The sequence below is a fragment of the Neodiprion pinetum genome, chromosome 6 (genome assembly GCF_021155775.2).
Source record: "Neodiprion pinetum isolate iyNeoPine1 chromosome 6, iyNeoPine1.2, whole genome shotgun sequence".
NCBI lineage: Eukaryota > Metazoa > Arthropoda > Insecta > Hymenoptera > Diprionidae > Neodiprion > Neodiprion pinetum.
The window spans coordinates 24,592,991-24,607,356 of NC_060237.1; the positions used below are offsets into that span (position 1 = coordinate 24,592,991).

Genomic DNA, 14,366 nt, shown 5'->3' on the forward strand with positions numbered 1-14,366 from the left:
AATTATTTTTCTGACGAGGTTAGGAACTAGAGAGTCGTGACATCGATAAGCGATATTCGATGTTCGAGGGTCGCGAGTCAAGAAATGAGACACCCTTCCGTCTCCAGGGCCTCCAGTAGCCTTGTGACAATCACAAATCAGCTGATGACGTAACAGGCGACGAGTGGCGGAGAGAAAAAGTAGTGTGCTCGGCTATTGGTGTTGGTGCGCTGGTGGGCACAAGCGAAATATGGCGTAGGATTTCGTGGCTAGTTACATCGGTTGCATTTTGTATTTTCCACAGACATCTCTGAACAGTTGCGAGCGTACATTACTAGTAATATTATTTACAATCGGGCGTGGCTGCGGTTATATTAGAAATTTTAGGCATGAGTGTCGACGCGTACGGGCCTAGCAGCCAAACCCTGACTTTCCTCGACACGGAGGAAGCAGATTTGATCGGGGCAGATACGCAGGGGAGCGAATTCGACTTCACTGACTTCACTTTACCCTCACCCAGTCAAACCCAGGCTTCCCAGCACGACGGAGGCCAGAGCCAACCCGTTCAGGTAAGCCAAAAGTATTTTTTAAACCGATTGACGGGACGCCCACGCGGCCCGTACCTACCTAACCTTACTTAGACTTCACTATCAAAATTCATCCCCATTCCCTTGATCAGCGATTGAATATTCTCACAGGCTGAAAGCTCATATTTATATGCTTCCATCTTCCTCCATGTGTTTCGCAAATTCTTCGAATTGAGAAATCATAACATAACCACTGCTCCGAACAATGCCGTACCTCATCTGGCAACTATTACAAACTCAACTTATTTCCCATACATTTAAAACAAATCGAAAACAATCAATTAATTTAGGTCGCTCCTCTGTTCGCTGCTCATTGGCCCATCTTTGGTTGAACTTACGCTAAGATAGTAGCTCTTCAAATTGGTATTGGTATTGTTGACGATGGAATATAAAATACCACAATGTTAATTTGCTTCTGTACCATTCTCTATTTATGCCCTTTAATCTTTATTCAAGTTTATTGTCAATACAATATCTATCTTTTGGCTACATTCAATATAAGCATAATGTAGATTTTTCAATTCTTGTCCTTCCTTCTTTTACAAATAGTCATCAAACATTCTGGTAGATGTAACAGTACATCTATTTAATGCTTTTATAGGCATAACATTAACACATGTTTAAAACTGTACGATTATGTTGTATAATTGCCAAAAGTGGTGCTGACGATTGATAAGAAGCTTCCATAATGATATAACTGTGATATTTCGACACTTTTTACGACCCCTTTCGTTTCATCTGGATTACTGTGCTATTCATTAAAACATTTCAACTTCACAATGAAATTATTCAATTTTAACAATCACTAATTGATACGCATCTTTATTATTTACACGTAGGTTAATGGCACAACTGGTGGTGGTAGTTCTTCGCTCGACTTGAAAATTACCGGCGCTACTCAAAGTCTTGCCGAACTCCAATTTGAAGAGGAAGAAGAGGAAGCATACTACAATCGAGACTTGCCAGAACATGCTTGCAAATACTGCGGCATTCATGAAGCGTCATGTGTCGTTATGTGCAACGCATGTCGCAAATGGTTCTGCAATGGTCGTGGCAATACTTGTGGTTCGCATATCATCAATCACTTGGTCCGTGCCAAACATAAGGAGGTCACTTTGCACAGGTGAAAGATTTAACATTTTTAATATGCAAGATGACATTTTTCATACTGTTTCAAAATTTCTGCACTTATAACCTCCTGTTGACTTAACGAGGCTGAAAATTACATCCCATCCAAAGGAACCGGCATTTTCATGACAAACAAGTTAAAATAATGTGAATAAAACTCATATCAAAAGTTGCTAATTCAACATTGATCACTAATTTCACAGAGATGGACCATTAGGTGAAACGGTACTGGAATGCTACTCCTGTGGTGTAAGAAATGTTTTTGTGCTGGGTTTTATTCCCGCCAAAGCCGACTCTGTGGTGGTGTTGCTTTGTCGACAACCCTGTGCCGCCCAAAGCTCTTTGAAGGATATGAATTGGTAAGTATTGCCACTTTGACATTTGTCGACGATTGGGTTATGGATCGAGTGTTCATTCCTTTCGTCCAAAATGCTTTTATTTTATTTGGAGGAAATTAACTGAATTAATTATGAAAAAATACACCACCACTAGGGATCAGGAGCAATGGAAACCACTAATCGCGGATCGCAGTTTTCTGGCTTGGTTGGTTAAGATCCCATCTGATCAGGAGCAATTGAGAGCTAGGCAAATGTCTGCTCAACAAATGAACAAGTTGGAAGAGTTATGGAGAGACAATGTAGATGCAACGTTTCAAGACCTAGAAAAACCAGGGGTTGATGAAGAGCCGCAACAAGTTCTTCTGCGATACGAAGATGGATATCAATATCAAAATATATTTGGTCCACTTGTGAAGTTGGAAGCTGACTACGACAAGCGCCTTAAGGAGTCACAGACGCAAGAAAACATAGAGGTTTGTTGACCATCAACGATTTCATTTCGAAATATAACGGTTGTACACCAGAAATAATAAATTTCATAATATTCTTAATTGTGTAATAATGCGGTAGTCGTCTTTAATCTTTCATTTTATTCGATTGTTTTTTTTTCTTCAGGTACGCTGGGACGTAGGTTTGAACAAGAAGACCATTGCCTACTTCATGCTTGCGAAAACGGATGGTGATATGAAACTGATGCATGGTGATGAATTGAGATTGCGCTACTTAGGAGAGCTCCACAAGCCATGGTCAGGAATTGGCCATGTGATAAAGATACCTGATAATTACGGAGAGGAAGTTGGCATTGAATTAAAAAATAACTCAGGTGCACCAACAGAATGCATTAGCAACTTTGTTGTGGATTTCATTTGGAAAAGCACGAGTTTCGATCGGTACATTAGATACAATACTATGAACTCTGGCGCTAAATGAACCTTAAATTTACTGTGTTTGTAAAACGTGCTTAATGTATTTCAGAATGCAACTGGCTTTACGTAAATTCGCCGTTGATGACTCCTCTGTGTCTGGATATATTTATCACAGGCTTCTTGGTCACGAAGTTGAAGAAGTATTGTTTCGCTGCCATCTTCCAAAACACTTTAGCGCTCCAAATCTACCAGATCTGAATAGATCACAAGTTTATGCTGTCAAACATGCCGTACAAAGACCTTTGTCCCTTATCCAGGGGCCTCCAGGTACTGGTAAAACCGTAACTAGTGCAACCATAGTTTACCAGCTAGTAAAACAAAACGGAGGTCCCGTATTGGTTTGCGCACCCTCTAATACTGCCGTCGACCAATTGACTGACAAGATCCATAAGTCTAATTTAAAGGTTGTGCGTTTATGTGCCAAGTCGAGAGAAGCTATTGACTCGCCTGTCAGTTTCCTTGCCTTGCATAACCAAATAAAGAACATGAAAACAAATAACGAACTGCAAAAGTTGCAGCAATTGAAAGATGAAACTGGTGAATTATCGAGTGTTGATGAAAAACGTTATAGACTTTTAAAAAAGACGGCAGAGAAGGAGCTTTTGGAGGCTGCCGACGTCATTTGCTGCACCTGCGTTGGTGCAGGAGACCCAAGATTACACCGTTTGAAATTCCACTCGATTTTGATTGATGAAAGCATGCAAGCTACGGAACCTGAATGCATGGTGCCTGTAGTCTTGGGAGCCAAACAATTGATTCTAGTTGGTGATCACTGCCAACTAGGACCAGTTGTAATGTGCAAAAAAGCAGCTAGAGCTGGCCTATCTCAATCTCTATTTGAACGACTTGTCGTACTGGGTATTCGTCCGTTCCGTTTAGAAGTTCAATACCGTATGCACCCAGACCTATCTCGGTTCCCATCCAACTTTTTCTACGAAGGCTCTCTGCAGAACGGTGTCTGTGCAGACGAACGGAAGTTACTGAAAATTGATTTTCCGTGGCCTGCGCCTGACAAGCCAATGTTCTTTTACGTAACCCAAGGACAAGAAGAAATCGCCGGTAGCGGCACGTCGTATCTTAATCGAACCGAAGCTTCTAATGTTGAAAAAATTACCACCAGATTTTTACGTTGCGGTGTGAAACCTGAACAGATTGGAGTAATCACACCGTATGAAGGTCAGAGAGCTTATCTGGTTCAGTACATGCAATACCAAGGTTCTCTATACTCTAAACTCTACCAAGAAATAGAGGTTGCCAGTGTCGATGCCTTCCAAGGTCGAGAAAAAGACATAATTATCATGTCTTGTGTTCGGTCAAATGAACATCAAGGAATTGGATTCTTAAACGATCCTAGAAGATTGAACGTTGCACTTACTCGTGCTAAGTACGGTATAATCATTGTTGGAAATCCAAAAGTGTTGTCAAAGCAGCCTCTGTGGAATCACTTGCTTAGTTTCTATAAGGAACAGAAAGTTCTTGTCGAAGGACCCCTGAATAATTTGAAAGAATCCATGATTCAATTTGCCAAGCCTAAGAAACTGGTAAATGCTGCTAACCCAGGATCTCACTTTATGTCAACTTCTATGTACGACGCAAGAGAAGCTCTAATTCCTGGCTCTGTTTACGATCGTTCTGGTAATCAGGTGAACGGTACTCAAAATCATAATCCGTACTACCAGAGAAATGTTCCGCTAGATATTTTCAGCAGAACTCATGATACGATCAGCTACATTAGCCCAGAGAGAGCACAAGCTGCTATGAACAATGTTCCGGTTCCTGTTGGAATGTTCATGAACATGGCTCATGTTCCACCGCGATTCTACAACCAACATCAGCAAGCCCTACAAGCAAGGCAGAATCTAAGAAATCGCAGAGGCGCAACTTCGGCTAAAAACAAAGCTGGCCTTCGGGGAAGTAAACTCAGTCAAACGGAACAAAATACGCAGCCCTATAGCCAACCAGGACTCCCGCTTACTCAAGGAACTACGCAAGGAATGTCACAGCCAGGTTTTAGCCTGTCCCAGCCGGGTCTTAGTCAGGCGGAGTTGTCACAAGACTCGTTTGCAGTTGGTGAGTTTCAGTCACAAATGGACGGTTTATTGTCTCAGGATTCTACTTATCAAGGAGATAGAAGCGGATTTTACCAGTCAGGCCAGTCGCAAGCAGGAGGCCAGTTCTCCCAACCGTACTGAGCCGAAAAGATACGGCTGAACAACGCATTCGCCATGCAGCGTCGCGGGAGCGACTGAAGGCTTATTAAACCAACTCTTCTTCGACAAAAAATACAAACCAACCAACTGCGTAAAACGGTAAAACGGCTCGACAAACGAGTACATATAGTACAAGTCGTCGGTATGATGAGAGGTGACCATGCCGAGGACAACTATAAAATGATGACAAACTGATATGAGTAACACCGCAACGCAAGTGAACGGACCGTTTTATCGCGGGGATCGAGTGACACTGGAAAATGGGACGTGTAATTCACTTCTAAATTGACAAGCGCCGACATAGCAGTAATGCGACCAGACACCCCATGGCAAGGCGACAAGTGCTGATCGGCACATTTATATCTTAAACAAAATGTGGAAGATCTGTAACGTTTTTTCTTCCTCTAATTTCTGGCAACCTTTCGTACCTTTAACTCCAACTGGCCAATCTGGCTAGATTGTTTGAATGCCAGCGACAGAGGTAGTTATGTAAGGTGCAGGGTTTGTTAAGCGTTTCAGTTCTTTTAAATTTTGTCTAAGTTTCCGATAGAAAAAACTTGGAAAACTAACTATCTTCTAGACATCAGAGAGGTATCATTGTTAACTAGTTACCTCTACTGTTCATCCTCTAGATGTCGAAACGCATAGAAACGATAAATTTTATGCCGAAAATTGTAAGCGCATAAATTTCAAGTGAGCACAGGACGAAATCCTTGTGAAATTTATGAAGCCGCTAATCATCCATCGAGTAATGTAATCTATGCTTCAACATAGAGTTAGATTTCTTTTTCATTTTTCTTTCAATATTTTGGCATAAACTAAACATTCTATTAACGTCAAAGATCGATATTCTTATTATGTTTTGGTTTGTTGGTTCAATGTTTATTTATTGCTAAAGCCAAACCAAACTGCAAATAGATTATTTTACTTTCTTTAGGTCATTTATTTACTGATGGATTAATACCACCAATTAATCGGACAGAAAGTATGCTACCTGCATCTTGAAACATTGTGGATAAGAGTGCTTATCGCTGATAACATTGTGCGACATGGTGGATGTCTGATGAAGAAATGCACCTATTCACAATATTTAAGATCGTTTAAAGTTTTAATATTATTTTTAATAAGGGATACACACACAAATGCATAGTCCGCTAGAGTGTTGGGGGGGATTTTAGTTACTAATCCAGCCGAAATATCAATGGTGTAGTACTGATTATTTCTTTTCGTTGTTACAAAATTATCTATATTCTAATTTGGCAGCAATAGCATTATTATTATGGAATAATAATCAGCGTAATACATCGCAAAATTAATATATTTCTTTTTTGGATCGAAAACGCACCACTAGCTATAAATTACAGTATGAAGATTCGTTGTAAAATCTTATGGTACCAATAAATTTGATTTAAAAATATCTGCATATCATTTTCTCTGATACTTCTGTATACTACACAAAATTTAAAAATCTTGGGCTTCAACAAACCAAAAAAATGGAATGTTTGGAGGTAGAGAGTTTTCACTAACCTTTACTTATTACGTTTATCCATATATTGGGATCAAGAATATTTCAAACCAGGTATAAACAATGTATTTATTTAACAACAAAATCAAGATTACAAAAAATAATTTAATAGTATCAACTTATCTAATAATTTAGGATTTTTTATTTCAATGGCATTTGCAAAATTCCAAAATATAACACGAAGTTATTACAAACTAAACATTTCGCTTCTACATGAATTTAATTCGTATTTAATTTTTTACTACATAAATTTGCATACCTCGAGTATAATATTATTAACAGAGTTAAGTTCATTGAGCATCAAAATATTTATTACAAATTGAATTTTGGCACTTGGGATAGTATATAAATGTTTATGATATAACATATTACGTACAAGTCCATTGAGGCCTATAAAAATATCTTGAAAAAATTAGTTATTCCACGATTAAACATGAAAACAGTTACTTCCATGTACGAGACTTTTTGAATATTGGATATTTCCAAGAATTTGGCTATGTTCTACAAAACAATCACTGAAAAATAATGCTCGAGTGCATATTTCAAATTAATGAAGATAATTAGAAATGTAACCAAAATTTAGGCATATCAGATAAACAAAAAATATACATGTAAAATCAGCCAAGTATTGAAGTTTTCTGTTTTTCATACACCCATTCGGAGTGGACAATTTAATCAGATATTTTCACAAGTACCTCACATAGCACACTGGTACCACCAACACAGCCATATTTTCTCAAGTAAATTCGTGTTATCATTACATCAAAATTGAGATATCAGAAACAGGCTTCGCCGATTTCAGACTAGAAAAATTTGAGATTTCTCATTCACTAGTACTTAGTTCGACGGAACGGTATGGCAATTAATAAATATTTAAGTAAAATAAGAAGTTAATTCTGAGAGGCCATTGGTGAAGGATTTATGACTTTTCAAGTAGAGAAACTTTAAGCAATGCAATACTGGGAGATTTCTTAATTACGTAAATTTTCCAAACTTTATAATATTTATTATTTACGCGTGGAATCCGTGAAAATGGCCTCTGAAAACCTAGTTAGGTCCAAAAGTATTTTTCGTAAAGCTACGGGAATGTATAGATGAAAGATAGTTTGTCAAAACAAATTCAATCCTGAATAGCGGACCTAACTAAACGAAAAATCACCCGCCGTCTTTAAGAATCTTTTCTAAAAGTAGACACAACAGATTACTTGCTATAAAATTTGAAGTAAGAGGTTTGGCAGTTGATAATTAAGTTTTTTTATTCAACTTTTTTTGATTTTTTGATTTTTTTTTCATGTTTTCGACTATTCGTTATTAACCAATGCTGATTATCGCGCATATTTTACGTATAGGCAAAGCATTACATGTCCGTCAAAGTTATTATGGGATACAATATTAATAGTAGAAACTTAAATAAAACAAATGTTTTTAAGATTTTTTTCTTACTTCCGATGAGTATTTTTTATAATTTTTTTGCAGTTGCCTTTATTTGCTCGCATTGCCACTTCTTCCCATAGAAAATTTCTCACTAATGCAACCAACAATTTTTTTTCATCTAAAATTATTATAACATCAGTAAATTATTTAATGACCTTTAGCGATATGTGTTTAGCGACTAAATGTTTTTCAAGTACTTTTTGAATCACCTTACTCTTTGAGTGTTTGATTCTTATCAAGTATACATATAGGTAAAACTCTTGTCATCCATCTCACTATTCTTTTGTATAGTAACCTCGTGCCTTTGGAAATAATTTTTGGTTGTTCTTTCCAATAACAGCTACCATCAAGGCACCATAGTTTATATTGAATACATATTTCGTGAATTGGCACCATTTTTGATAAGAATAAATGTCTACCAGGTATTGAATATAGCGCACCATCAAATTCACTTTCGCGCAATTAAGAAGACGTTTTGTAATCACATTTATTCACGAAAACGTTGATATACCAAAAATTATATTTCACGTTTAATTATTGTCCACTAGAAGGACCTCCTTACTCGTAATAAATCGCGTCAAGGTCCACTTGCAATAGCTATACAACAATAATTTAACACCTCTTATCGAAAACTCAACGATTATGCAGTCGCAAGTTTGAAAAGTCTACCGTTCGAGTAAAAATTTATTACGAAATAAAGCTGCCAGGTGGAAAATGGATCGCAATGTAATCTTCGATCCCAGGCTTATTTTTTACACCACCGGGGTATACAGGCTAAAGAGCCAATAGAACTTGAACCACCAAAAAAGTTGGTAGCCGAATAAATAAATATCCTAACTACTGACTACAAAAATCTTTTCTAGCAAGGTTTCAAACTACGTGGTGTTATTCAACGACCCTGTGTCCAACTTATTGAAAATGCTGCTAAGGTCGTAGTTCTTCTTCAGCATTTGATACGACTTTTTAAATACCCGTTTTATTCGTTCAAACACATCTGGATCATAAACTGAGCGCGCTGTATTGGTCAGGTCAAAGGGCTCTGGAACAATTGCCATAATATTGTATATATCTGTACTGGTCAAATATGAGAGAAGCTCGTCGGAGCCACATTCGAAAAGGAGTATAGGATTGAACAAGTTTAGCACGTTTCATCTGTCTCAATAAACAACTGGTCACAGATATTTATGAGACTTGTACATAGATGGGACAATAACAAGTATTTCTAAAAAGTTTAGGAAAACATTAAAAGATTTCAAATGATCTTATGAGCTGCCGATCAAAGTGAGACATCAGAGTCCCTAACCCATTTTGAATATCTTGGTTTATATGCTTATGTCGAATGTTTATGGTGAAACCCACCTTCTATGCAAAGATATTTCCACTGATGTGGATCATTCTTGTATGATCGGGCCCGTCTACATTCTTCAATTGGCACCTTGTTAGCCGTTCGCACAGAAATTGCGTATTGGCTGAAGCTGTTTAACAGTACGTTGCGAAATAGTTATCAAAGTTTTCAGTTTTTAGTTCCCAAACTTGATCTAATTGGCTTGAAAAATGCAGAATAACAATACTAATATCACATGACTTTGGACTTGAAGTATTTCAGTAATTATACATAAAATAATTTATCATATAATCATATAATTAGCTGCAGTGCGACAGCACGGTTCAAGGTGGCTCAGGAATCATGAAAGACTAACACTGTGTGCAGATAATGACTTACTCAAATGTAACGTAGTATTTGAAAAAGTCAACTAGAAGTTCACCAAGTGACATCGAATTAGCAGAGAGAGCGCCAGAACCTGACATGCCCAGATCCTCGTGTATATCAATTGTATGGATGTCCGTATGAGGACCGAACTTGCCCTCGTAGAGCGAATGTAGACATGGCAGAATGGGAGGATTCACCCCATCTACAATTAAATTTTGTTGTCTATTGAAGCAGTGACTAAGAAGTTAGTACGTGATTAACGTTATAGTTAGTACGCATGGCACATAAGTATTGTGGAATGATAGGTGCATCTTCGTAGTTTAACATAACCAGTTTTAACCCTCTTCAAGTGAAAATTGAACTATTAAATACTGTGTCAGCAAAAAAGAAAAATTAATAAGACTCACACTGCAAGAAGTGTATAACCATCAACACCAAAGAATAACTAGAAATGGTCATATTTTTAGCATCGTTGATTTCTTGGCTTTGCGCCCAGAGCTTGACGACCAAAACTAAAGGTCTCACACGCCAATCCACTGAAGAATACAAAGTGTGATTAATAATATGACTCACGTGTTTCTTTTCGTTATTTAATTTATCAACTGACTTCAAACGTAGTAAGCAGTCATTTGGTACTAACGTTGTGAATAACAATACAGCAAGTGTGTATTTCTGATTCCAACGGCATTATTACAATTTAAATCAACGTCCAAACTTTGCATTGAATCGCGGAATTTTAGAATTGGTACCTTAGCTTGTATCAGTTCAAGTTTTTCAATGAAATCTGTAATGTAATAAGGCGACTAGAATTTTACATGTAAATAATAACCATCAAAGTAACTACAATTATCATAGAATTTGCGCGTATCTAAATTTTCTGTTACTTCAAATTATAATCTGCCAATAGCTTACCACATCGTTTAAGACACTTCAATATTTGTTCCAGATGTCCAATAGCCTCGTTTCTTTGGTCCATTTCTGTATGTCTTACCAGGAGGCACATATCAACATCGCTGTTGTCTGAACCAAAGCCACTCATGGTTGAACCAACTAGAAATAACCCATACCTTGGATATACTGTCTGCAACAAAAATTGTACATACAAGGCGGTGCTCAATTAATATATAACAGAAAGCAATCAACATGGACAAAACTTACTAGATGTTGTCCATATTTACAAAAGTAACTGAACACTTACTTTAATGTAAATATATAGGTACTTCCATAGCATCATCTTATTTCGATATGTGGCTTCCGTCTGTTGATGCGTCATAAACTTCTCCCAAATATCTTGCGATAGTACATCCCAATGTGATCCTGTCAGTAGTTTTGCTGGCATTTTTGTCACCTCAATGAGATGCGATCGTGCTAGAAATCTATCTGGTGCAATATACCATCTGGGATACATGTTGCAGGTTGGCAATACTACTCCTGCAAATTTTCTTCCCCTTTGCACCCTTTGTGCAGGTGGACTGTTTCTTCCTAAACATAATTTCACGATGTTGGCTACCAGTTTACTTAATTATACTGTTTTTTGTGTTTTGTTTCTCAACCTTCAAGTGACCCTGCTTCACGTATGCGATCAAATAATTTGTATTCACGAAGTATAGAAATAATAGATTTACCTGAATGGTATCTTCTTTTACCCTGGTGGTTTTGTGGGTGCGATCGGGAAGGCGGAACAGTATTATGGTAATAATTGACGGGTCTTTGGTTCTGGTAAAATTGATGTGCTGAGGCACTCGAAATAAGTCCACCATGAGCATTACTTTTGCTATTGGTATCACAGTTATTATTATTGATGCCATTTGCTATCGGATGGACTTCGTGCAGCCTCCTGAAATTGACAAGAAATCATATTGTTTCTTTAAGGTTTGGTAGAATTTTATCATTCCCATTTAATGAACGTATTTGATTAAAATTAAAAATATCTTGAACAAAACATACTTGATGCCTTGGTCAGCAGAAGATGCTATGGAATCACGTTCGTCTGAGCTTTCAGTCTGACTGCTGTCCGTCTGGTGTTTGTTAGGTGTAGGTGAGCGCGAGCTGAAGCCACTATCGCTGTTATAAACTTCATTTTGAGACTGGGTGTCCCGATAACTACTTCGTTTCCCACATTTATTATTCCAGTTTGGTTTTTTTATAGAACCTGTGCTGACTGGTCTAAAGTTCAAGTGCGGAGGTGGCATAGTCGGCGCATTGCTACAGGGGTTACCTCGTCTCTGCCATCCACTGTTGGAATTCCCTCCGCCCTGCATGATGTACCCAGCCCGACGCAGCGGTGGAATTTCAACGCCCATTAGCTGCAATAGCTCCAGCGGATAAGATCCTGTCTGTAAGTTAATAACACATCTCAGTATTTGTGTTGTTAACATATTTACAAAATATTATGGAAGTTTACCGCTATCTCTATCTCTTAAATATTTATCACAGATCTTCAAAGGTATGGATGATGTTGAATAAGGCAACTGATACTTATACAAGATATTCTAGATATTCTAAGCAGTAATTTATAGTCAGCAAATGCTTGCACATAAACACAAGTAAAATAGGCATTGAATTGAGAAGTGAACAAAATTAAAATAATACAGCAAACCAGATGCAATATATTAGTATATAAACGAAAAAAGTATAATTCACAAACAATAAACGACTTGAAAGCAGAGCATTGGGAAAAACATACCTGTATCATACGATGTCTGTTTTCTCCGATGCCATTGTGGACGTATTGATTGTGTTCTATTTGATGCAAAGAATTTGTGCCATTTGTGCGAGCAGCATGCATTTGTGCTGGTGGATATTGACCGTTTCCCTGTTGTCCACCCATTGTTTGCACCAACACGTGCGGGGGATACGAAGTGTGATACATAGTCAAAATAAGGATGTAATTGTTTTAAGGCTCACAATTTCCTTCCTGCTTAGCCAATTTCTACTCGCTTATTGACTTGTATCGGATTTTTACTCTCAAGCAAAAAAAAGTTAGGATATCATTTACAGTACTTGAAATTCAATATTGGAATTACAAGTATGTAAAGCTTATCAGGGCTGCTAGCAACCATATAACTATTTTGCTTATGCAACGGCAGTAATAAAAACGGAAAGTGAAAAAGAACCATAAAAATACAGTCCCAAATGATATGTACGATATATATATATATAGATTGTATGTGCCTATATTTTGCTACTCTTTTCTCATTACTCTGCGTATACTTTTACGCCAGTAATATACCTTATCGTATATAGTTTAATTTTCGCATTCATAGGCCCTCTATGACAAAAACTGCATGTTGGTTCGGGTAGTCATGATAATTTTATTCCGACAATGGTTAACTCATTGTCAAAACTTTTCTTTCCTCTTTTCTTCAAACATTTTTTCTTGCCTTTCTTCAGTTCATATTGGGTCCTCAAGTATGTATATGCCCAGAATTAAACGTGTGCCTTTGTTTTGGTTTATTGTTATTGTTTTCCCTTGTATTTTCTGAGACACAAGTACGCACACTATTTTTTTATTGACTTGAAACTCTGACCAAGGAGCTCGCAATGGTAATTTTCATTTATGGAAGCTAGAATTGACTATAATTAAAAGGTCCACCGTTTCAAAGAATCCTGACAAATGGCATGGATTATAATTTACAGAATTCCACACATTCCCTGCAAAAGAGAAAATTCATTCTAGTCAAATACCGTATATATTACCTAGGCACAAAGTTACCAATTAGGTACGTTTGTAATTGCGGTTAAACTCAGGGACAGGAGATGAGAGAAACAGCGCGCGAGCAACCGGCCCAATGTACGGATTTTCCACATATAGGTTACGCATACAGTGTGCCTTAAATTGAATATCTATGAATGAAATCTAAATGACAAATGTCCATTTAACTATAAAAAATAGCGAAGTATTAGGTACGACGTTAAATCGATAGAAAACTGAACACATTTCATGCACGGAGCTGAATTCACTGAAAAAAAAAGTTAAGACACATTCTAGCTGAAAAATTGACATGCGATGCAACCATATGAATAGAGATATTTTCAAGCTTAATAAATATAACCATTATGTTGAGTTTGATGTGAGCAATGGCTAGAAAATAGTAAAAACACAGTTACAGCTTTTATAAGTGACAAATGTAATACCTGTTTTCAACAGCACAAACCGTCGGTCGCCATGTTGCGGGCCTTTGGGCGCGGGTGGCAGTGACAGGGGGGCTGTACAGGTTCAAGTTCGAATTTCTTATCAGCAGCGTTTCAGCAGTTTGTTCGTTTGACCATTGGTTCGACTATGCAGACAGATATTTAGGCTCAATTTTGAATATGATCATGCATGTGATGATCTATATTGTACTTGGTGTAAAGGTCCCACTTTACAGTAATCGTATACCAAATCTTACCGAATCCGTCGCCGAATATTCGGTAGTTATGTTACATGGCACATCGCTAAATAGATAAAAATAGAATTCGAAATGGACCTTAGCCAGAGACGAGATAAATCTTCTCTAACGTCGAAAAGTTACCACTAATCGTTCGC

General features: G+C 37.5%; 2 protein-coding genes across 5 annotated transcripts; one reads left to right on the forward strand and one right to left on the reverse strand.

The window, feature by feature from the left end:
- The first annotated feature begins 11 nt into the window (after positions 1 to 11).
- On the forward strand, positions 12 to 6,585 carry Upf1 (Upf1 RNA helicase). The gene is made up of 6 exons (XM_046631862.2): positions 12 to 548; positions 1,406 to 1,689; positions 1,898 to 2,053; positions 2,187 to 2,505; positions 2,648 to 2,922; positions 3,008 to 6,585. The coding sequence occupies exons 1-6, from the start codon at positions 369 to 371 to the stop codon at positions 5,148 to 5,150; spliced, it is 3,357 nt and encodes a 1,118-aa protein (XP_046487818.1). The 5' UTR covers positions 12 to 368; the 3' UTR covers positions 5,151 to 6,585.
- Positions 6,586 to 6,833: 248 nt separating this feature from the next.
- Positions 6,834 to 14,344, reverse strand: LOC124221658 (poly(A) RNA polymerase gld-2 homolog A). 4 transcript variants are annotated; one of them, XM_046631871.2, is made up of 13 exons: positions 14,230 to 14,343; positions 13,976 to 14,118; positions 13,071 to 13,492; positions 12,525 to 12,653; positions 11,786 to 12,174; positions 11,464 to 11,675; positions 11,037 to 11,320; positions 10,751 to 10,919; positions 10,479 to 10,622; positions 10,246 to 10,374; positions 9,851 to 10,040; positions 9,487 to 9,602; positions 6,837 to 9,166 (listed from the first exon to the last, which is right to left on the reverse strand). In XM_046631871.2, exons 4-13 carry the CDS (start codon positions 12,624 to 12,626, stop codon positions 9,003 to 9,005), a joined length of 1,899 nt encoding a protein of 632 aa, XP_046487827.1. In that variant the 5' UTR covers positions 12,627 to 12,653; positions 13,071 to 13,492; positions 13,976 to 14,118; positions 14,230 to 14,343; the 3' UTR covers positions 6,837 to 9,002. The 4 variants fall into 4 exon arrangements, with proteins under 4 accessions (XP_046487828.1, XP_046487827.1, XP_046487826.1 ...); XM_046631870.2 differs by having other exon boundaries at positions 12,525 to 12,804; XM_046631872.2 differs by lacking the exon at positions 10,479 to 10,622 and having other exon boundaries at positions 6,834 to 9,166; positions 12,525 to 13,492; positions 14,230 to 14,344.
- Between the last annotated feature and the right edge of the window lie 22 nt (positions 14,345 to 14,366).